This window comes from Ambystoma mexicanum, chromosome 11, assembly GCF_040938575.1.
Source record: "Ambystoma mexicanum isolate Mex_15411 chromosome 11, UKY_AmexF1_1, whole genome shotgun sequence".
Taxonomy (NCBI): Eukaryota; Metazoa; Chordata; class Amphibia; order Caudata; family Ambystomatidae; genus Ambystoma; species Ambystoma mexicanum.
In genome coordinates, this window is record NC_090934.1 from 1,008,151,100 (window position 1) to 1,008,175,935 (window position 24,836).

General features: G+C 47.7%; 1 protein-coding gene across 3 annotated transcripts in view; it reads left to right on the forward strand.

Moving 5' to 3' along the window:
* MORF4L1 (mortality factor 4 like 1) overlaps window positions 1-24,836 on the forward strand; it is a 601,305-nt gene that overhangs the window by 193,153 nt on the left and 383,316 nt on the right. The window contains exons 3-5 of one of the 3 annotated variants that reach the window (XM_069624205.1): window positions 18,019-18,086; window positions 19,389-19,475; window positions 20,049-20,126. In XM_069624205.1, the coding sequence (XP_069480306.1) occupies window positions 18,019-18,086; window positions 19,389-19,475; window positions 20,049-20,126 (233 nt within the window). The remainder of the gene's footprint in view (window positions 1-18,018; window positions 18,087-19,388; window positions 19,476-20,048; window positions 20,127-24,836) is intronic. The other 2 variants (XM_069624206.1, XM_069624207.1) reach the window with 2 other exon arrangements.

The following is a 24,836-nucleotide window of genomic DNA, read 5'->3' on the forward strand; positions in this document are numbered from 1 at the left end:
GCTAGGCAACAGCGTTTGCCTTAGACGAGGTTGGCTCAAGGCGACGGATTTCCGCCAGGATGTGCAAGCCAAGGTGCTGGACATGCCGTTCGACGGGAACAACCTGTTTGGGAAAACGGTGGATGAGTCCCTCCAAGCCATCAAGGTGGACACCGACTAGGGTCCTAGGCGTCCTCCAGCAACGGAGGCCGTCCTTTCGGAGCGCCGGAGGCAAGCAGAGTGCCTCCAAGGGATTCGGCGGTGGCTCCTCTACGTACCGCCAAGCGGCCCGCTCCTCGTCGCAGGAAGCCTATAGAAGACAAGGCAAGTTGGGGGGGACCCCGCCGTCGTCGCCAGGGAGGCCAGGGCGGCAAGGCGTCCGCCAAGCAAGATTGAACCGACAGCAGGGTCGGGCCCCCACCGAAGCACCCCGGTGGGAGGCCGGCTGGCGAAGTTAGTCAGCGTGTGGGAGACCATCTCCACCGACCTTTGGGTGCTGGACAACCTGGCTCAGGGGCACGCCCTCAAATTTCTAAAAAAGTGCCCCAGCATTCAACCCGTGGTCAGGAAGGAAAATCGCCTCCCTCAACTACTCTAGGAGGTGAGTGTGTTGCTCAGAAAAGGTGCCATCGAGCTCGTCCCGAAGAGGCTCCCGGGCTCCGGAGTATACTCAAGGTACTTCCTAGTAAAAAAAGAAGACAGGAGGATGGCGCCCCATCCTGGACCTGCAATGGCTGAACAAATAAATCCAGGCACAGAAATTCCAGATGGTCACCCTCCAGCACGTGTTGGGACAGCTGGAGGAGGGCGATTTCCTGTCATCGTTGGATTTGGAGGATGTGTACTTCCACATCCCCATTCTGAAAGGTCACCGAAAGTTCCTCAGGTTCGTGGTCCAAGGACGGCACTACCAGTTCAAGGCCCTCTCGTTCGGATTGAAGTCGGCACCCATGGTGTTCAAGTGCCTCGCAACGGTGGCTGCGCCTGCAGGGGATCCACGTCTACCCCTACCTGGACGACTGGCTCATCCGAGCAGGGACAAGGGAGCTCGCCGTGGATCACACAGCAAAGACCGTCCAGCTGCTCTCGGACCCGGGATTCTCCATTAATCTTCCCAAATCACACCTGGTCCCGTCGCAAGCTGCACTGTTTCTGGGAGCAAATCTCGACAGTGGTGCGCCTGGCCTCACCGTCTGAAGAAAGGACGAAGGCCATCCTGGGCAAGGTGCAGCGCCTGCTGGCCACGGACATGGCCATGGTGAGGTCCATCAAGTCCCTCCTCGGGATGATGTCCTCCTGCATATATCTCGTGCGCCTGTGCAGGCTTCAGATGCGCCCTCTGCAAGAGTTTCTCGACTCCCGCTGGATCCAAGCGACGGGCAGCTTCGAGGACAGGATCTCGCTCAACGAGACCTTCCGACGAGAGATCCGGTGGTGAGGCACCCGTGCTCATCTGACGGCGGGCACAGACTTTCAGACCCTATCCCACCAGATAACGGTGACGACGGATGCCTCCCTGGAAGGTTGGGGAGCGCACACCGGAGAACTTCGCGCAAGAGGCCTCTGGCTCCCGGAGGAGAAGATGCTCCACATCAACTTCCTGGAGCTCCGTGCAGTGTTCTGGGCCCTCGGGTCCTATCTCCCGTCCCTCAATGGCAAGGTGGTGAGAATCTTCACCGACAACACCACCATGATGATCTACATCCGGAAGCGGGGAGGAACCAGATCCCCAGCCCTCTCCAAGGAAGCCCAGGATCTGTGGCATTGGACCGTCGCCCAAGGGATGTTTCTGGTGCCTTTTCATCTGGCAGGGATGATGAACACCATCGCCAACTCACTCAGCAGGGAGCTGTGCTTGTGCCACGCGTGGGAACTACGTCAGGATCAAGTGGATCGACTCTTCCGACGATGGGGGGAAAACCCCAGATCGACCTGTTCGCGACAGCGACGAACTGAAAGTGCCAGAGGTTCGCCAGCAGGTTCCCCCAGCCGAGGAGCATGGGTGATGCTTTCTCGTTTCCCTGGGAAGGCCTGTTCCTTTATGCGTTCCCTCCGTTGCCGATGCTGCTCCGACTCATCAACCAGCTCAAGAGGTCTTGGTGCAGGATGATCCTGGTCGCACCGGCGTGGCCGAGGCAGATCTGGTTCCCGGACCTTCTGGACTTGTCAGCGTCCCCACCAGTCAAGCTGCTGGCGGACGCGGATCTTCTCTCCAGAGAAGGAGGCGCCATACTTCATCACGACCCAGAGTCGCTGAACTTGCAGGCCTGGCTCCTGCAGCGCTAGAGTTTGGAGGGTACGATATCCAGGCTGACAGCAGAGAGGTCCTTGCAAAAGCCAGGGCGTCCTCAACTCTCAAGTGCTACAGACATAATTGGAAGAGGTTCTCTGTCTGGTGCCGTGCACGGAAGATTAACCCTCTACGGATTACGGCCCCTCAAGTACTGCCGTACCTACTGCCGCTGGCCAAGGCTGGACTAGCTCACGCCTCCATCAAGATACATCTGGCTGCGATCTCCCGATGCACCAGAACCACAGGATGGGCGTCCTTGTGGTCCCATCGCCTGGTGAAGGAATTTATGAAGGGACTGTTCCGATCGTTCCCGCCGGTGAAGGCCCCTGCCCCGGCGTGGGAACTCAACGTGGTGCTGACCAGGCTCATGGGGGCTGTATAACAAGGGGGGTGGTTACCGCCGTTCAAAGTTAAACCATTCTTAAAATGTAGAATATTGTATTTCGAAGGAACTGTAGTGGTGTTTAAAAGTGATCACCCTATTTCAAACCTGCAAGAACTGAAGCATGAACTTGCATTTATCTATAAGTAACAAAGCAGATTAAATCATTCTTTGTGCCCTTATTAATCAGGGAGCGTTTATTTACATGTGATAAAAAAGAAAAACATATTCACATCTTTAGGCAAAGCAAACTTTTTGTTACATTTTGCCATGGTGTATAAAGCAACAAGATGATAGACAATGCTAAACACTAAGATTGTCCATTTGAAAGAAAAACTGAGGTTCTATGTTAAGAACTATAACCAACATTTACATTTTAGTTGAAAGGATAGCTCTTGTGCATGAACCTGTCTGCAGAGGAGAGTTTGTTCCTAGTACATCAAGCATAACTTTTTTTTTCCAACAAAAGTCTATATATTGATATTGCTCCTGTAATTTACTAACAGAGCTACAATATTATCTAATGCAATCAGAGTATATGCTCATTGACCCAATCATAAACTGCTCACAACAAGTAGAGTGCATTGTGTTTTGTGGGCGCTGTTATGTACATGACATTAGGGTCAGGGGGGGAAAAAAAGAACAACAAATAAGCAAGAGAGCAAAACAGCCACACTTGACATGAAATGTGGCATTATTTAGAAAGTGCTCAGTCTGGCTTTATGCAGTTTAATTTAAGCCAGCCAAATTTTGATGTTTTGTGTTGAAGTCTTTGCACATCAATGTAATGGTGGCCAATCCTTGGTCTACGTCGGGAACAGAAAAAAATCCCTGATGTTTAACTGGAGGCAGGCAGAAGCGTGCTACAGTGACGTTTCGGCCTTAGAGATAACGGCCTTCTTCTGGGCCAAGAGGATGGTGGAGGCCTGCAATAATGTGTAAAGAGAGGGGATGGAATTTAGATAAGGTACAAGCACGGGAGAGTGTAACCGTAGCTAATACAATCTAGGTAACAGTTAAAACGAGCAGCCATAGAATGCACATGTAAAGGTGCATTCTGGTCTAAAAAAAAAGGGATTAAAACAACTGACCTTGGATATGTCCGGGCTAGGGAGAGAATGGAGTGAAGGACAATGCTTGAACTGGATCATGTGGAAAGGGATCCAGTTTCGCGGTATATGATGTCCCTTGTTAAAGTGTTGAGGATAGTAGTTATATGTATCCTGTAATCTCCAAAAACAGGGCTATGTCAGTGGTATGCCGTGGAGATGGGCACAACAGAGTATGCACAGTGCTATTGCAGGACCACTAAAATGCAGGTGCACTGGGCATCGATATTTAATAGTGTCAAGAATTTCACATACCTATGGTACACCAGCTCAGTTGGAGGCGGATAGGCGTGGGACTTGGGCATAGAGGAGTCCATGTGTCTGGAGGGGCGATCAAGGAGCCCGAAACACCTTCATTATGAGGTGTCTGGAAAGAAGGCGAAATGCTATATTAAGCATACTGCCAGCGGACAAAAAGTTGACCACCGGTATATTAAAGGGGCTAGCCAGAGTGGGGCCCCTAAGGGAAAGCAACTTACTTGTATCTGGGCCGTGGATATAGCTGCCTTAAGTGCTGCTCACTGCCGCGAAAGTACGTCCAGCCGGAAAGAACGCTAGGCTAGAATATAAGTATGTGCGCCTGTGCTGAGGAGCAGTGGGTGCGCCAACCAATGGAGCAGGGCTGGCGCTGCGCATGCGTGGGGGGTTAGTGGCTATGGGACAGAGTAAGTAGAGTCCCTATTGAGAAGCCACTAATCTGCTCGCGCCTGCGTACATCGAACAGCAACAAAGTTACACTTCCCTCGCCAGAGGAGAAGCCCGGCCAAGAGCAGGCGGCTCGGGCAGAAAATCCAGACATACAGCACCGGTATCGGAATTACTGTAAAGGTTAGCCAGGCTATATTTGTATCCGAGCCTGATGTTTAAGCGTCTCGAATTCGCATGATAGAAGCTCAGTAAAGTACTGTGAGCCACAGGCTAAAAAGATGAAAAAAGCGGAAGCAAGGGTCCTAGGCTATGTCGCGCTCTAGGATGCAACTTATGTCAGTATGTATGAAGCTCTGTGGGCAAGATCGATTGGGACCTATCCCAAATGTCAATAGTGACAGAGTGCTGGGGGGGGGGGTTGGGGGTTGAAGGGGAAGGGAGGGGGAAGGAAAGGGAGGGGGGTGGGGTTAAGGGGGAAGAAATACAGTTCTAGTAGTGGTTTTCTGATGCTGGGGCTTCATTCAGCCCATGTTCAATTGTATGCAATTTGAACATCCACCGCGCTTCTTTGTAATTCAGAGCATTTCTGATGTTTGACGTGTGTTGGATTTTATCAAGGACCCACCATTTCAACTGATCCTGGGTATGTTTAAATTCCACGTAGTGGGAGACCAGTGGTGCTGAAGTTGAGCGGCATCTTATTTTAGAGCGATGTTCCCCGATGTGTTTGTGTACTGGTCTTGTCGTCTGGCCTACATACCGTAAACCGCAAGGGCATTCAATGGCATATACCACGTTAGGAGTTTTACAGTTGGTAAATTGCCTAAGCGTCCAGTCCTTGCCTTCATGGGGGCGCCATTAGAGCCGCTACATTCGGCGCCGCTGAAATTCCTGTCGTGGAAGACTGCGTTTCTTGTGGCCATCACCTCCGCACGGCGAGTGGGAGAGATCCAGGCCCTATGCTGCAAGCCTCCATACTTGACTTTTCACGACACGAGGGTGGTGCTGAGTACGCACCCCTAGTTTATGCCCAAGGTGCCGTCGGACTTCCACCTCAACGACCCTTGGTGCTACCAGTTTTCTTCCCGTCGCCTTCGTCTCCGGGCCGAGAGGACTTTGCACTCGCTGGATGTGTCTAGGGCGCTGAAGTTCTACGTGGACCGAACGAAGAGTTTTCGGAAGACTTCACAGCTGTTTGTGAACTTTGGACCTGTGAACCAAGGGAAGGCTCTCTCGAAGGCTTCCTCTTCCAGATGGCTCTCCGGCTGCATCATGCATTGTCATCGGTTGGCAAATCGACCGTTGCCCGGCCTTCCGAGAGCCCATTCGACCAGAGCGGTCGCTGCTACCACGGCGTTCTTGTCTGGCGTGCCCCTGCTGGACATCTGCAGGGCTGCTACGTGGAGGTCGACACACACCTTCACGAGATTCTACTGCGTCGACCGGGATTCCAGGGAGGAGTCCAGAGTCGGCCAGGCAGTGCTGTGCAACCTATTCGCCTCAAGGGCCTGGTGAGGAAGTAAGAGATGCTTAATGTTGAGTTTTATGTAATGCTTAATGTTGAGCCTTGCCACCTACTGCTATGTATTCTTGTATTCATGAGCATGTGAATCCATGCCAGGCCCCATGCTGGAGAAGGAACAAGTTACTTACCTGTAACTGTTGTTCTCCAGCCTGGGTCTGGCATGGATTCACATGCGAACCCTCCCTCCTGCCTCTCTACGGCTCTTCACTTTGTCATACTTCCACTTTGTGTGCTACCAAATCTGAAGATGGCTGTCGGAGACGGGGCTTAGGGAGAGGGCAGTCATTGGCTGGGGCAGTATGACCCAGAGACCAGTGATTGGTTACTACTGAGAAAGACGGATCAGAAACTAAACTGATACTGATTTTTTTTTCTTTACCGAGGATTCCCAGCCTGACGACAGGGAATATTCATGAGCATGTGAATCCATGCCAGACCCATGCTGGAGAACAGTTACAGGTAAATAACTTGTTCCTTTTCCATCTTTGGGCCACGGCCAACCTCCCAGCACGGTACATGGCTTGAACGACCCTGGGGAGGGGAGAGGGGGGACTGTCCATAGAGGAGACCCCAAATAGGAAATCAATGGGAAGAAGTGACGGTGAGATACCCATTATGTCTTCAATCCAGCTCTGTAATTCTGCCCAGTAAGACTGTATAATTGTACACTCCCACCATAAGTGAAACCATGTACCCTGTTGGCCACATCCCCTCGGACAGAGCGGGGATACTCCCGGGAACATTTTGGCTAGCCGCGCTGGAGCAAGATGGAGAACCTTAAATTTGTGCTCCATTGCCGCCGTGTACAGACTCCCCGAGAAAAGGGATTTGAAAATGGCAGACAATGTTGCTTCTACTACCCCCACCCCGGTCTCCCACTGTCTCTTGAATCCCTGCCTACGCTCTGCATCTGCTGTAATAAGGACCTTATAGAATTTAGACAATTAACCCCTTCGTGAGGGGGAGTCTACTATGATTTTCTTAAGAGGGGTTAGGGGGCGGGCTAGCCTTTCCACCCACTGACTATCAGTGATTCCTTTTAAGCGGATATAGTCAAAGATCGCCATCAGAGATTCCTCCATGGCCTCCCTCAGGCTGGGATATTCAATGAACCGACCCCGTTGGAAAAGCTGAGCAACGCGTTCAAGTCCGGTGTCCGACCAAGCCTGCGTCCCGCGAAAGTTTCTACTGCCCAGGTCAAATGGGGGGGCCCACAAAGAGGACAGAGGGGATGGCCAGGAAGAGAGCATTACGTTTTCCCTGTCCTCCCTCCATAGTTCCCAAAGAACCGCTAAGGTAGGGTGATTCTTTATTTTGTAGGGGAGGTCTTTAATCGGGGACCATAGAAAGTCCCTCACCTTCTTGGCTGCACATGCACATCCTCTATGTAGGACCAGTAGGTCCTCAGATCATCTCTAGAGTGTTCCAACATTATTCTCAGCTGTGCGGCCTTGTGTTAAAACCTAAAGTCTGGGAAACTAAATCCACATGTGATTTCGGGAGCGTTAAGGTACCGACTTTGACCCTAGCTTTCTTCCCCTGCCAAATAAAGCGCTGAACCATTAGATGAAGAGATCTGAAAAAGGAACTTGGAATAGCAATTGGGAGGGCAGAGAAAAGATACAGGAGTCTGGGAAGGGTGTTCATCTTGACTGAGACCATTCGCCCAAACCACGAGAGGGTCAGGGGAGCCAACGGAGCAAGTCCGCCTTAATCTTGGCTAAGATAGGAGGATAGTTCAGATCAAATAAGTTAGATAGGTCTTTTGGCAGGAGGACCCCCAAGTAAGATGTAGCCGCACACTCTACTCTCACTCCCCTCCATGACTCCCTTCCCTCAATTTCAGCCTCGGCTCTGCCCATTGGCATTAAGGACGACTTCCCTAGATTGACCTTCAGCCCCGAGAAGCCTCAGAACTTTCGGAGCAAGTCAAAGATATTCAGAAGAGAAGACCGGAGATCCGTTAAATACGCCAGGATGTCGTCTGCAAACAGGGAAAACTTAAACTCCATGTCTCTGCAACGAAAACCCGCGATCCTCCGGTGCTCCCTTACGGCTATTGCCTGAGATTCCATCGCTAACGCATAAAGAGGCGAAAGCGGGCATCCCTGGCGGGTCCCTCTAGACAGCAAGTTGACATCAGACGCGGTATCATTTACCACTCCCCTAGCTGATGGCCCATTGTAAAGGGCAGATATCCAGCCACGGAATTTCACTCCTAGGCCCAACTTCTGAAGAACCTTACGTAAATAAACCCACTCAACATGGTCAAAGGCCTTCTCCGAGTCCAAGGACAAAAGGTAGGCCTCCTCCCCCGATAACGCCACTTCATGCAAGAAGTCCAGAGACTTACGAATATTGACTACCCCCTGCCTCCCATGGATGAAGCCCACCTGATCCCCGTGCACAGACCGAAGAAGCGGTGCCAACCTTAGCCAGAAGTTTAGCCAATAATTTCACGTCCGTGTTAAGCAACGAGATGGGCCGATAGGACTGACACTGCCTTGGATCCTTCCCTTCCTTCAGGATGACTACAAAGCGGGCTCAGAGCATAGACTTCGGGAGGTTGCCTGAGTCCAGAACTGCATTAAAAAGCTTAGCCAGAAAGGGGGCTAGGGCCAATCGAAAGGATTTATAGAAAAAGATAGTAAACCCATAGTCTCCCGGAGCCGATCCTGGCCTCATGGAGGAGATTGTATCTATTTCTTCTTGCGGAGTGATTGGCCTCTCCAGTGGGTCTGACTTCTCCGGGGGGAGGCGAGGGAGGGGAATAGAATCCAAAAACCTATCTCTCCTCCCCGTCTCCCCCATATTCGGACGTATATAGCTGTTCATAAAATAGACGGAACTGTTCCGCTATCCCTGGATCATCTCTACAAGTTGCCCCACTTGGGAGGGTCAGCGCCTCAACTCTTTCTATTCCTACTTTCCCAGAGCATCCAGGCCAGGATCTTGTCGGACTTTTCTCCTTTTTCCATATATTGCTGTTTAAGGAAAGACTTTTCTCTCCGTTTGGCCTACCAACAGCGAAGCTAGCTTTTCCTTTCATTGCTGCAGCTCGGCACACTTACCAGGGAACATTTGAGATCTAACCTTACCCCCCCACTTTCAATCCGTCAATTTTATCCCTCAGGAGCTTCTCCTCCCTACCCCTCTTCTGCTTCCTCGCCGCCCTTAGCCCTATGAGCACGCCCCTAATAGTGGCCTTAAAGGCTTCCTAAACTCCCTCAGTCCTCGCCTGTCCATTATCATTAAATTCAAAACTCTTTAATTGAGGTTACGATGGACTGGTACAATTCCTTATCCTTCAATAGGTGGTCATTACAAGTCCACCTCCCTTGGCCAGCTACCCTCCTCAGCAACCCCAACTGAACTACCACTAAGTCATGGTCCGACCACGGCGTTGGTTCCACCTCTGTTTTTGTGATCTGCCCACAGAGCGTCTTATCGATCAAGGATGTAATCTATTCTCAACGACAAGTGGGTTTTGGAGAAATAAGTAAAAGAGGGGGTGGGTGCCCCCCGAGTCAAAAAGTAGTCTTGAAGCCTGAGCTCAACATTGGTGTCCTGAAATGAGGTAGCCAGGCGTCTCTGTAATGAAGTCTGTAAGGGCCGCTCAGACCTTCTATCGCGATCTGGTTCGAAGACCATATTAAAATCTCCTCCCACCACTAGAACGCCCTCTGTAAAAGACAATATTCTGGACTTCATCTCCCCCCAAAAGCGGTCCTGGGCCTCATTGGGAGCATATATAGAGACCAGGGTCGTCATGGAGCCTCTCACTCCACCCTTGATCATAATGAATCGGTCCTCCGGGTCTCTGCACTGGGCTTTCAGGGCGAACTGGGCCTTGGCCGCTACTGTTAAGACGGATTTCTGAACTCTGTCCTGGTGGCGCAGAAGTTCAGAAGGCCAACCGAATTACTTGGAACAGGGTAACCTCTGGACGAGCCAGACCAATCAAGGTAGCGATCGCGGCGGTCAAGACTAGGTCTCAAGAGGGGTGAGGGTGACTGAAAGCCCGCAATGAGCACACAAAGCAAGATCACTTACAAACTACTCCAAACAGTTGTTATATTAAAAATACATACACATTTATTTCAAGGCCTTTAAAACAATGACCGTAGCGAGAAAATCACAATATAACAATAGTAAACCAACACATACCATATCGACACAATATATATACAAATACAACAAGTCTCAAGCGTTATATGCACGAAATGTGTAGTCCACCTAAAAGGGAGGGAAAACAGGCAGTGCGCAATAATGCTTAGACCCAGTTCGCCTTCAGAGGCACCTAACTAGGTGGAAGTCCGAGCCCTGCGAAGAGTGGAGCCTTGTGCTCTAAAGTACCTGCACGTGCTGGTGCCAACGGGCAAAAGGAGAAGCTCTTCGAGGGAAATGAGGCAGTTCAGTTTAGTGCACAAAAGAAGAACAAGTTCCGCGACTCAAGCGCAGCCCCCACAGTGGGCAGAAGCAGAGCGCGAGTACGGAAAAGGGTGCTGTTTGACACAGCGGGGAAAAGCAATGGGCTCCTGCAGGAGGGCGACCAGATCCTAGCTATGCTACTCACCGGTCCCCGATGCAAGCAGACCCAGGCTTCTCCGCATCCGTTTCAGTAGCTGGCAGGTTCAGAAGAGCAGGGAACGCCTCGTCGTGTTGAGTAAAAAGACGTCCCAATCGAAGAAACCCGCACAGTTTGTTACCACAGCAGGGCAACGGAGCGGCCGTGTGTATCTGAACCAAATGTACACTACTCACTTCAGACCTGGGAACGCCAAGTGTACGAAGCGTGTGAGAGTGACAAGGACTCGAAATACTACACAACCGGGCGGCGGTTACAGAGCAAGACTCCCGTGTAAGCTGGTCAGTCAGCTGGATAGCCCAGAGACGCTTCCGAAGGCTTACTGGCAGGAGATGGTGAAGATGCCGAGAATAGCTGTTCCCGCTATTCCAAGGGTCGAAGTACCAGTACAGGCCTTCTGGTTCGATCAAAGGTGAAAAGGGTTTCACAAGGCGACAGCAGTGCAGAGGAGAAGTCCTTCAGCGGGTCACCAGCGATTCCTCGGTCCAGCCTCTTGGTTGCAGGATACTTGGCTTCTGTATTCCTTCGTTCGTGAGAACTCAGGAGATTGACATGGTAGTGGTGTTTCCAGCCCCCTCTTATCCACGGTTCCCTTCGCGCCAAAACGGAAGGGACCCAATGGGAGATCCGCTCATCAACACTCACACCATTCGTGGACCAATCACGGACCACGGTGGTCCCAGGCATTCACACCACCCTAGACTCTCTGGCACCCAGGATGTGTATTGGGACCAGACATCCCAGCCCACATCCTGGAGGCACACAAGACATGTAGAAGCCCGCGAAAGCATCCGTGTTTTGCGGGAAAGTACATGCCCAAATAAGGAAGGCCCCAGGTCGGCTCGACCTGGGGAAGGTGAAGGGAGCAAGACGGTCAGCGGACAGGACAAAGGAGCCTCGTGGTCTGGCCATTTTGGGAGCCAGGCCACCATTTTGGGTTAAGCGCGGAAAACGCGCTTAGAACGCCAAAAGGAGCTCAAAACACAAACGATCGCTGCCACCATTCCTGTCCCTGAATCACTTGCACCGATCAGATACAATCCTAAACGAGTATCTAGGGCCCGTAGAAGGCTAGAGACCCAAGAGAGCTGTAACTTAGCTTACAGTGCCCTCTTGTGTCATGTTGCACGAAAGCCGCAACATGATAAAAGAAACTACGTTCCCCGGTACTGACTGTTTTAAGGGCATGTCAGTTTCCCCGTAAGAAAGGAGCGAAAGCCCAGAGGAGTGCGGCAGAAGGCTGCACTTCTCTGGCAAAGTCGAGAACCAGGTGAAAAACAGCAAAAAGTTTAGGGGTTGCCATATGGAAGGAAAATTACCTACAATTACGAAATCTTTCCTAACAGCTACCACTATTGCTACCCCTCTTTTCTTGGATTGATAAGCATGAAACACTCTCTGCTCCGGCCTCGCCTTCAGAGATGGCTCTCAACCTCTCTTCCAATGAGTTTCCTGAAGAAACAGAAAATCCAGCTGCAATCTGCCAAATTCTCTCTTGGTAAGAGACCTCTTCTGGGGCGAGTTAAGCCTCCGGACGTTCAAAGAGCCCAGACTCATCAAAAGATCAGGGTCAGCCATAAGCGGCGTCAAAACAGCACAATCTTTCACACATATAACACAGACCCTCCGGAGCAATCCCCACTGCGAACTGGCATTGGTATTCCCTTAAAGAGTTACCCCCCCACGCCCCCAGAAAGCCGAGACTCCAATCGGTTCATAACATTGAACTACACCTTTCAAGAACAAGACACCCCGCCACCCCCCCCTTTTCCGAGCGCCTGGGCTGCTTGCAACATTACACCTGCCGACTCGCCAGGCCACCATGATTAACCTCCACCAGGGCAAGAAACAGCAACAGAAGCCTTCAACATTTTGAGCCCCCCCCACAAATCAAACAATACTTCAAAATTAAACCATTTTCCTCCCCCCTCGAAGCTATACACACCCTGGGGGCTGAAAAAAAAACCCACTCGAATCAACCCTCTCCACAATCTGAAGAACCATTGAACGTTGGGGGCCCTCAGGTCCATAAATGACCGGGAGAAGGGGGGGGGGGCCATCTTCCTGAACTTCCTATGGCCCCGAACCCGGCGCCTTTCTGCAAATTGCTTGGTGTTTGGTGGCTCAGTCGAAACACTCTCTCCGCTTGGTCGTCTGTCTCTTGTAGCTTGGTCGCCCAGATCATGGGCTGCCTTTTGTATGTCAGACTCGGAGACTAGCGAGTACCTGTACCCTTCCATTTCAAACGAGAGAGAAGCGGTGGCCCCATCTGTATCGCACACCCCTGGATTGAAGTCACCTCGTTAGAGGGCTGCATAGACACCTGCATGACAGAGTAAGGGCTTCACTAGAATCACCCGAGGGCCTCTCGCTGGAGCCCCCGCACGATGGGCCCTGTCGATAGTAGACTCTTTGGTATTCCCATCGTCAAAGCTTGCTCACCATCACCCTCACTATTTTGACGATATCGGCCGGCGACTCTCCCTCTCGATCTGGCACACCCAGGAAACCCAGGTTACACTGTCTCTCTGTTCTCCAAATCATCCAGCTTAAGGGCAATCATCTTTTTTTTTTTTTCTCCAGCTCTGTCAAGCGGACATCAAACTGCGACTCAAGGATATCAATCGAGGATTGATTGGCTTCCAATGCTTTGACGCGATCATCTACAGAGTCCACCTTCTTGTCTAAGGTGCCCAGTCTCTTACTGATATCAGCACGGAAGCCTTGAATCTCCTCCAGTAGCGCCACCATTGTTCCGCTCATTGTTTGGGCCTCCATCACCTCTGATTGACTGATGTTAGTAGGTGCGCAGCTCTCTTGAGTCATCCCTGGGGCGTGGCGCTGTAGGGATCCACGCAGCCTCCAGCCGAATTCCACAGAAGGAGGCAACAAAGTCCACAAGGCACACCAGGACCTCTGAATTGAGGACGTCCCACGTTGTCTGCTCCCCAGGCGGGGCCTAAACTAGATGGTGCTTCACCTCCGCCTCAAGACTCGGCACAATGCCACCAGGACTGCAGCACAGGGAACAGGAGAGGCGGCTACACCTGAAGGGGAACCTCTGTAATCAACCAGGAGTGTACAGATTAAAGCCTGGGAAGTAGGTCCGACAGTAGAGCAGTTGAAACCCCCAGCATGAAGGCCTCCCAACAGAATAAGGCTCAAGCTTGGGCAAAAAAAGTTCAAACACCAGAGGTAGGGGGAACAGGTTCACTCGAGATTGGTAGGCAGGGCCACGGGGGTCTCAGGGAGAGCCTCTAATGCGAAGCACAGCTCTCACCTAGTACTGAGACCACTCAGCGGCCCCTCAGTGGTTACAGGTATGGCGCTCTCCTCTTCAGAATAGATTGAAAGGGGCCCCTAGGGGACCCTGACGTGTATGGAAACAAGGCGAGTCACAACACACGATAGATACGCCAGACACGAGGTTGTATTCCCAAAGCTTATTGCAAAGCAAAAGTCTGTTGGCCAACTCTGTCTCATGCCCCACGACGTGTATCTCTAGACCTCGAGGGACGCAAGAGAGTGAATTACGTACATCAGTTACATATATACAAAATGCATATCAATCAGCTATGACATGTTTAACACCCCCATTTATTGGGTTTCTTTGAACTTGGCGTGATGATGGACATCTCCGACTTTTGACACCTTCAAACATCTATTCTAGTAAAAATTTGCAATTTGTGAGTGCGAAGGCATCTTTCAGTTGTTGAATAGAACACATCGCTTCTGTTCTTGGAAGCGAGCTACATACGGGGTGGGGGGGGGGGAGTTGCATTCCGGACTTTGCTATCTATCAGGTGCTATTCGTGTCCTGGGAGCCGACACGCTCTAGCGGGTTCAGCAAAGGGGGGTCGTAAGAAGAGCATAATTCAAGCCTTTAGCGGTATTATTCTAACATATAACGAGACTGGCTGGCAGCTGTGAAATGATTAAAATGCCCTGCAGCTCTGCTTCAAGGCTACATTCGGGAGGGAGCCGGGCATTCTTCCTGGCGCGGCCTACGTTTGTGTTTCAACAAACTCTTGTTATCCTCTCGGCCCTGCGGCCTTGTCCTTTTCACATACAGACAACAATGTTTTATAGTCGAGCAGTGTAAGCGGAAAATATACTGCGAAGCAATAGGAACAGAAAGCAATGAGCAATGGTTGGAAAACAAAATGACGATTCTTGTTACATCAAAATGGCCGTTCATTGGCAAACTCGAAAACCTGTATTCTGTCATATCGTGCATGAGACGGTTGGCCCATGGCCACCAAAATACGTTTGCGGTCACAAAGTAGAGGTATCCATTTTTCTAGACTGACAAAATGGGAACATCCCATGCAGCGGGCCGACTGCAGCTGGGGCTGTTGGGGAGCACCGCTGGCCCGCGCAGCTCCAGGGACTATCGGGGAGGGGGGACGATCGCTTCCCCCCCATCCCCCTGCGCGTGGCTCCCTTCACCTAGTAACTTCACAACCCCCTCCTCACCCCCAAGTCGTGAGGCCGACTCGGTCAGATCGGAGGGAGCAGCCCCCAGGATTCAGGGCGAGAAGTCCCCACCGTAGGGGCCCCACTTCCTGGGCTGGATGTCCCGCCGATACCTCCGTTGGGCAGGCGGCTCCTCCCCCGCAACCTCCAATCGGGGGCAGCACCTTACTCTGGGTCCGTCGCACTCCCCCCGCCGCCGCACATCCAAGGTCGAAGGATCAAAGGGGGCGTCTCCGTACAGGCCCTGTCACGCTGAACATATCCAGCCTAGGGTTGCCTCAGACGCCGGCGCTCCGGGCAACGGACTCGGCGTGAAGATTACCAGGACCCCACGTGTGAGCTGCGTGCCCCGAATAGGGCTCTGCTGGCACTCAGACCGGGATTTCTCCCTGCCGCCGCTTCTGTTACCTTTAGCTCCAAAGGGGGGGGGGAGGCAGAATCACGCTCCAGGGGTCCTTTGGGTGGGCTCAGACCCTAAATTCGGCCCCGGTGGAGGAGATCAGTTTAAAGACGCCTGAACATCACAGCGCCCCCTGGTGGCTCCCTTGTACTGTAGATTACCCTGTATATTTTGTTTGTCATTCTGCCATGTAATCCGTATAGTACGTATGTCAATCTGCCTTGTAACCTAAGTGATGCGCCTTGATGCCCATGGGCCAGGTGCGCGATATAAATTATTTAAAAATAAAAAGCAAGGCTTTTGGGACTAAGAAGAGTTGACCACTGGAGAACAACATTCGAAGCAGGAGACTAGAGAAGATGCCAGCAGCACCCTCCTGGACCTTTGAGTACCTGCAACTGTGCTGACCCCGTTTTCAAATCAACGGGGAAGACCCGTAAAGGACGACTTCCTGCCTTAGGCTGGTGGGATCATCTAGCCTCAAGACACTCTATTTTGGCACAACCCTCGACTTGCTATGACTTTCCAAGGCTGCAGAAGCCCAGTACGCGGGGTACCTTGACCACTTGTGAGTGCATTGTCTTCCTAAGTCTGAATCCGGCCAGATCTTCGTGGAAATCCAGAGGACCCTACAGAAGCAAGAAATCTGCATCCAGAGTCCCCAGAGTGCAGGACCGAGAGATCGGGGAAATCCTAAACAGAGCTTTTCGTTCTTGATTGGTGCTGAGAAAAGGGTGCCACAACCACAAAGAGCCGCTGGTGACTGAAATCCATTGCTGCAGAGTACCTCGAGTGCTGCCGCAGGAGCCCGCCAGATGTCCTCCCTTCGTCACCACAACCAAGTACCAGGAACAAGGGTCTACTTCATTGTGAAAGCAACCAGGTGGAACAACTTCATTTCAAAGGTACTGTGGGGCTTGGGATGCTTCATCCTTTTGCCATTTGGGGTGCTTCCTATCTTTGGAGTGCGATTTTAACCCTACATGAAGTTGACCACAACTTTAACCTGCATTGGCCTTACAGCTTGTGCTTTCTAAAAGGGACTCCCCTTGAGTTGCTGTGATTTCTCTTTTGAACACTGACTATTTAAGTACGTATTTCTAACAAGAAGAGCATCAGAACTTTGACTTTGCCTGTTAATTTTGGCTGTCCTGGCTCCCGAAAGGCCTCCTTACGAACCTATTGGCTTTGGCAGTGCTTGTTCCTTTAAATGTTTTAAATGTTGGACACTTTAATACTGTGATAATAGACTGCCTGCATCCCTTCGGGAGAATCTAACTGTTCTTATAACCTAGCAGTCTCTTCTGATCTAACCTTTCATTCCTTAAAAACTCAATATTGCAAAGGTGATACTATCTAAATGCTATAATGACATCACCTCCGGGTGCTGGAACATGTGTAACATATGAATGAATTACCCTCCTGCTTTATTCACTTTTTTAAATTGAATCCTACATTGGGGCTAATGTTTCAGCTAATTGCTGCTTTTTAAAGAATGCTTTATGTATCGTTGTGTATAAATAATGTATTAACTTTTAAGTGTAAGTGTTTAATTGGATACTTGCGTTTACTGATTTCATTGTACAGCTCACCTTACCCCTCGTAAGATAAGCCTGGCTGCTCAGTCACACTACCCACGTGTGTACTACAGGCCAATGTTAAAAGGTGGGTTACCTTATACCAAGCGAAGTCTTGTGTAGTCCCACACCAGTTGGACTGCACTAATTCTTACCTAACAAGGAAGAAGGCCAACAACCATGGCCAAAAGAACAATCCAAAAATGGTGGCACGGCCATGTTGCGACACTAGCCACAATTGGTAGCCATACGCGGTAAAGCTAAAACAAATACAGTAAAAATAGTGAAGTAACTGCTACCATCAGCTTGTCTTTAGGCACATTTAAAAGTAACCAACAATCCTGTTTAGTGTATTCTAGGGCCATTCGAAAGAAACACCATTGCACCGCTTTGGAAGATGCGTTGTGCAATGTTAAAAAGTTACCCGAAATGTATAACCAGTAAAAAGAAAAGGGAAACCTAGTTTCAGTGACTAGTCAGTTTTCCCATAACGCATGAGCAAAAGGCCAGTGGAGTGAACCTGAAGGCTTCACGTCACTGTAAAAAGTCAGGACAAAGTACAAAAGCAAAACGTTTGGGGGCCTATAAAATATGGAGGAAAAGTTGCTCCAATAGAGCACTTTACTAACAGGTTTCTTGGTAGAATCATTGTGTATTTCACTGTGTGGACTCTTTGGGAACCCCGACTCCACTGTCCTCTTCTGAGACTTGGTCTTGACCACACCTCTTGCCTGACAATGCACAAAACCACTAGATCATTCCAAAGTATCCACACGCATCACTTGCTCTGTGTTAATCGCTGTGCTGGCATCTAAGGCACTGTTGGCAAACCAGAGCCCCAGATGTAGACACTAAGCCAGCACTGCACATGGCCTGCCTATCCTCACTTCATGCTGCCTTAATTATAACTTATTTTGTGTACATCTAAATCAATGTCTGCTTATTCCCTTGTGCGCTATGCCTCTTATAAATATTGCTTTGTCAACAACTGTAACTTAATGTTGAATACGGGTCTGCTTAGTTTTTTTTATTTTTTTCCAGTGTGTCAAGGTTTCTATAAAGGAGAAGCAAGTGAAGTACTTTATACATTATAGCGGTTGGAATAAGAAGTGAGTATTCAATGACTCCAAAGCTTTGCATGTTATGGGACCGTTCATTTTTTCCTATCCTGTCAGTGGCGAGCCGCATTAGATATGAAGGGTGTGGGGCACGTGCTTTTCTCCAATTTTAGTACATCCATCTTTCAGCCCCCTCTGATAACAAGAACTTATTCAGTCTACAAATGTTGATTTTTACTTTGTGAAATATGGTTAAGTGTTGGGTGCTCTCTCATCATCTCCCTTTTTAATCACTGTTTTAATGGTTTGCGAGTACCTTTCCAAATGAGGGGCATGCTTGGAGAAATCAAAAAGGCTCTTTCGCTCCTAGAAACCATCCATTGCAGAACTGCTGCAGTTTATGAAACACTGGGCTAATACCAAAACACATTGATTTTTGTATAGATGCTATATTGAAAGTATGGGGACTTTCCTATTCCAATGGTTTTTGCATTATTTGTAATGCTTTTTTCATATTCTTTGCTGATTTCGCCTAAAGTTGTAAATTCTGGTGCTGGAAATTGTAATCTTTGTAAGACTTTGGATAACAAGCAGTTTGGAGAAAAAAAACAAACATAAGTTCTTGCTATCGCAGGAGGTCGAACATTGGCTGTATAAAAATCGGAATATAAGCAGAGTATTCTAAGGAGAGAAGGTAATTAGCGTTTTTTTTTTTCTTTTTTTGTACTGCATTGACTCCCCAATTATTGTTTTGGCCGTGGACGGCAGGGTTCACTTTTTTGTGTCGCGACACCGTGCAAATTCCTATGTGCATCCTATTGCACAGTTAAACGTCCATCTTCCATTCTTCCCACTACTAACATGCTGATTTTTGGAAATATTTAGCTCTTCCAAAACTGATTCTGTATTGTATGTAAGCATATTTTTGTCCCGTTATTGGGATTCTACTAATCCACAAATGCAGGAAATGGAACCTAAATGTTGGGTGTGATCGCTGACATCTGTCCACTAAGGCATTTGGGTGGGCAATTATCCAGCCTTTCAATAGGTGTGCCGAAGGGTCCTGGTCCTCAAGTTGTACAAGTCCCAAGTTTGGGATTGTGTAAACAATTTTTCTGGGAGAATTTAATGAATTTGGAAGTAGGAGCATTAATTAATCATTCCCCTCTACCTCGCCTGACTCTAGGGCAGGTGTAATAGAAGTTGGACCCATTGATAGACTGCGTGTCTGCTCAGTAGCCTTTTAAACGCTTCTTAAAACTATTTTCTTACCTTGGGTACCCCTTACTTTAATTTTCTTAGTTGTCTAGTCCAATCCAGGGATTTGTTACTTGATATGTTTTTTCTCATCAGCTGGGATGAGTGGGTGCCAGAGAGCAGAGTACTCAAATACGTGGAAACCAACCTGCAAAAGCAGAAAGAACTTCAAAAGGCTAATCAGTAAGTGTTTTGTTATGCCTGCTAAGGGCCGTGTATGGCCTACTTGATGGAATTGAATAATGGGTGCAGAAGGTGCATGGCTTGTTTTCTTTGACAGTGGTGTGTTCAGCTGTACTGCAAACTGCAGTCTCAATTCCTTTGGTTGAAATGTGGTCTTCCTTGTTAGGTTGTGAGTAGCCTGCGTGCCACTGAAGGTTATTTGTAAGTTTATTCAACACTGGTGTCAATGAATTATCTCTGATCGTGCTGCAACTGTGCAAGTGCAAAGAGGCAGATTTATATTCTGTTTAACACATTTGCTGCACATGTTTGTGGCTCACATGCACCAGTTTACATCCATGTCCCTTTGCTGTCCGCTCCATCTCCGACATAACCTACCGCACTTAGTACATGTTAATAACCATGGTTGCTCTGAGCTTCCTCGCCTTCTTCCGTTTCAACATCTATTCCCCCGCCTCAAATAGTGCTGATGTTAGACTGCCTTGTTGCACACTTTTTTGTGCATGACATTTGTCTGCCAGGATTTTGGAAGATGTCCAATTCATCCATAACATAACTTTTTTTTTTTTATAGGGAGCAGTATGCAGAGGGGAAGATGAGAGGTGCAGCACCAAAGAAGGCTGGAGCTCCACAGCAGAAACACGTTGAAGTGTAAGACCCCACTGTCACCCTTTCTTCCATGCCACTTCTACAAACTATTCTCATTTCCTCCATCTAGTTATGGGTGTGTTTGAAGGCCATAAAAGATTTGAAGAATGAAATGGTCAGTGATTCGAAGGCCTGTGGGTGTTAAAGACCTATTACAATGTCATTCTTTCTGGAACCTGTTGTGCAATTTGCTTAACTATGCACATCTGATACTAAATATCAAGCCTTGTTACAGAAAAAGTACTCAATATGAAAAAGGATGTACAAATGTGTAAAATGAAAAAATTTAAAAGGCAGACAGAAATTTAAATAACCTGGATGGTTTACGTTTTTCAGTACCACTTCTGCTAACGGGTATCCAGTTAAAATTTCGAATAATTTCTAATGTCTTTTGGTCGTATGTAAAAATGTAAAAAAAAATCACATTTTTTTTTAGATTTTTTTTGGGTTTCGTTAGTACAAAAAGGGTAAATAAAAAAAACCGGGGTTGGGGGTACCCCCATTTAAAAAAAAAAAAAATTCGAAGTTTTTTTCCGACATTTTTGATTCGAAAAAAAGGCATTCGAAATTTTTTAATTCGAAAATGTCACTATAAACCCTGCTAACGTTGGTGGACATGCATGGATTTACTACACACGTCCAACGCTGTTAATAAGGCTGAACAGTAAGGACTGCACTCAAAGTATCAGAGGTTTGCTCTAACGTAAAATTAACACATACAGTTGTCACTTCTATTGTCTCCACCTATCGTGCTTGGATGGTCAAAGCACAGAGTAAACCATACGTACATACCTATACAATCAAACTGGTCTCTAAAATTGCACACACCATATTTAATACTTACAGTTTAAGTTACTGTTAAAGCTTCAACCTGCAAGAGAGGTGGAAATGTCCCATTATCACACGTGTTTTTAAGGCAATACTAGTCCACAATAGCTAAAAGGGGGTCTCCTCTCTAACCTAGGAACACATGTTCACAGTAAGTAACCCAGTTTAGGTTACATTTTGGGAGGTTCCAAAGTTAAGCTTTACCCATGGGGACTAAAAGGGGCTCAATGCGGTAAATCTACAGTCTGAATACTTATGCATGATTATTAAAAGTAGGTTTCATGCAAAGGAAAAGATCAGGTAAGTGTTGATGGATTTTCAGAACAAGCTCTGGTGGAGGTTTCCTATCCCCCTGATTAAAATCGAGTTTCCCCGGCTAATCTGTTGTGTGCATCCTGGCAGTATATGGGGAGGGATTCGGGGAGGGGTGGGGGGGGTTGGGAACTGTCTTGTTCCTGTCCACATTCCTGCCAGGGGGATGTCTGATGCTGGTCAGATGTGGGGCAAGAGGCTGCCCAGATTTCGACAGCCCTTACCAGTTGAATGATCCAATGCCCTTAGCATTGGTGGCCTTAGTCAGCTCCTAGCCCGAGTTTGGGATAAAAGGAGTACTTCTGCTCCCCAGACAGTTGTTTGGACCCAAGACACCTAAGAGGAGCAACCTCCTGAAGACCCATAGACTGCTCTTTAAGCCAACCAGTGTAGCCTCCAACCAAATCCCAGAAGAGCTCAGTTGGAACAGTTTTTTTTTTTCTTTCTAAAGTCCTACCCAGACTTCATAAAAAACATAACTTGGGTAGTCCATAAGCTCCTACATAAGCTCCACTCTTAGTATAAGGCTGTACCACCTGAGAATGTGGTAGCATGGACAGAGCGGCCAGGCTCCTCTTAGGAGAGAGATGGAGAGGGCTGTAGCTTGGTACAAAGAAATGTTAGCATACATATGGTCCTAAGAAACACTAACACTATGTATTGTAAAAATAAAGGGTTTATTTAAATACAAGTAGGGCAAGATAAATCTTGGTTAAGTAGGTACTATAACATCATATAAACACAATCCTAAAAACCAACTCGATAACTATGGTATGCAAGCCAAGTTATTACCTTGAGGACCAAGTCCAGCTGAGTCAAACCTCTGGTTATGCATTCAGGATAGTAATTTACTACTTGGGTAATAAGACCAGGTTAGATCTAGAAGGGTATTTGACCCTGTCAGTCATGCAATGACAATCGGTTATGAAATCACATAATAAACCAAAGTATATTCCTTGCAACATTACTTTTTAGAACTCGGTTCAGAGCCAGTAAGTCAACACGTATACTTTCTGGAGGGGCCTCAAGCGACTCAATGAGATGAATACTCGATGACTACTTTAGAATGCACTAAGCAAATTGTGGAAATCAAAACCCTATTGCACTTTAAGACACATTTCAGGGTAAGTTGTTGAACTATTGGTGACTAACTATCAGCTATCTAATAGCTAGTTATACCCTGTATACTTTTAAGAAGTGTATAATACAGTTTCTAAGGCAAGTAAGAACTTTATGAAACTGAGAATAGCACCAAACTAATTCAGGGAAGCACAACCCAGGATTACACGTTTATAAGGGCAGCAGCTATTAAAGGTGACTAAGGCCTATATACTTTTAAGAAGGGCTACCAGCAACTCAATGACCGGTATTCACTTTCACACTGTTTTAGTCCTGTATACAGCCGAGCAGGGAAAGCAAAACCCAATGGTACACTTTAAGAACGACACCATGTATTTCAAGGTAGGTAAGCCACATCAGTAAGCTTTTACACTCGATTCAGTTAGGCTGTGATAAAACAGTACAAAGATGTATTACTTTTCAGAAGGGGAGGCACCATTCAAAGTTAGTAAAGCACCTATGTATTTTTTAGAGGGGCACAATGCAACTCAAAGTTAAGCACAAACTTAATGACTTAATGACACTCTGTAACTTATTTCAGAGATACAGTTACCACATTAACTTCTTAAGCAAATAAGTAAGTTTACTTTTGTTATACTTTCAAGGCAGAATCCCTTTCTTATCCAGTCCTTCCCTACTATTGCATGGGTTTTCTGAGTCAGAAGATGGACCATAGTGGTCTAGGTACCAGCTGTAGGCAGGTTTAGATGGGGTTCAGCTGCTGGAAAGTCAAAGTTCCAGAGGATATCTTGAACAAGTAGCTTCATAGTTAGCTAAAGTGTTTAAGGCCTTCACAGAAGGCTCCCTATATGCGTTCCAGCATTGGGCCTGGGCAAGTGGTATGGGCAAACTCCCAACCACACGAATCACCCACTAGGCCTCACAGGATGTACACCAGACCGAAGGTAAACATTACCCAAGTCCAACTAAGGGCTTAGTAAAACCATTCAACTGAGGCGGTACAAGACTTCACTCTTATTGTAAGACTGTACCAGGTGAGTTCATGGTAGCGTAGACGGAACAGCAAGGCTAATCTTAGGTGTGAGAGAGGGCTGTAGAATCAGTACAATAAAATGGTAATACACATGGTCCAAAGAAACACAAACACAATGTATTGTACAAAAAAAGTTTATTTAAATACAAGTAGGCCCAGATAAATCTTGGAAAGAAGTCCTATCACAGATCATATAAACCCATTATCGAAAAACACCATGCTTGAAGGTACACAGAGCAAAGCATATGACCTTATTTGGAACCCCTCACGAGTTCTAGGGAAGTCAATCCAATAGTTACTTTTTTGATTACTTTCAGTAATATAAGGGTAGTAGACCCTAGCAGTTGTACCCCGTCGCTCAGCAAGAAATCACTTAACCCAACTGGACAATAGACGGTTTGTGAATAGTGGAACACTTAGTGTAGGAACAGTAAAACATCTATAACTCCTATTCAGGTTTGTTATTCTAGGGGAGTTTGACCTTGGGGTGTAGTATTCAATTTGTTGCTTTTCAGCTCAGACCAAGGGAAACAATAACTTGTTAACTTATTTTAGGATAACACAGTTATGCTCAAGATAAGTAACGGAGCGATCAGCCACTTGAAGGCAGGTGTAAACCTAATACTCTTTTTGTGTCGATGTACAACAGACTAGGGAAAGAAAAACCCAGTGTTACACTTTATGAATGACTCAGTTATTCTAGGTAGGTGAAACCTAAGATGGATGTTTTCTGGATAGGCTAACAGCAAGAGCCAGCTGGGGACACTCATACATTTATCCTAACAGGAATAGTGAAGTCAAACCAACAGCATTATTTTTGGGAAGAGGCGCAACCAAATCTCAGGTGAGTAATATAACCTTGCATCTACTATCTGTTATAATGGTGAAAGTTTCTAAGGAAAGAAAGATATTTACATATACTTTTCAGAATGGCAAAACATTTCTTAGGTAAGTAATAACTTTTGTAACTGTTACCAACCAACCTCTTTTGCAAGTAAGTAACTTTTAAACACTTCTCTTTTCTAGCAAAAGGCCCAATCCTAAAAAGTCTTTCCCTTCTGCTTGGAGCATGAGTGTTCAGTGGCAGAAGTGGGGTCACTAGGGTCTTTTGTAAGAATTGGTGCAGTCACACTGTGTAAGACTACACAAGACGTATCTGCTTGATATTGGGTAACCCACCTTTTGGTATAGGTCTGTACTACACAATCTGGTAGTGTGACTGAGCAGCCAGGCCTATGTCAAGAGGGGTAAATGTGAGCTCTAGAGCTGTACAGATGAACTCCATCACTACAAGTATCCAAGTAACATTTATACTCAAGGTTTCAGTTATAAATAGTTATTTAACATCAGTTTTAAATGAGCATTCTTTAAAAAGGCAGTTGATTGTAACAATTAAAGTGAACTTTGAAATTACTTTTCAGAATTAGTCAAGCTAATGGATAGTCTTTGGATATGCATCA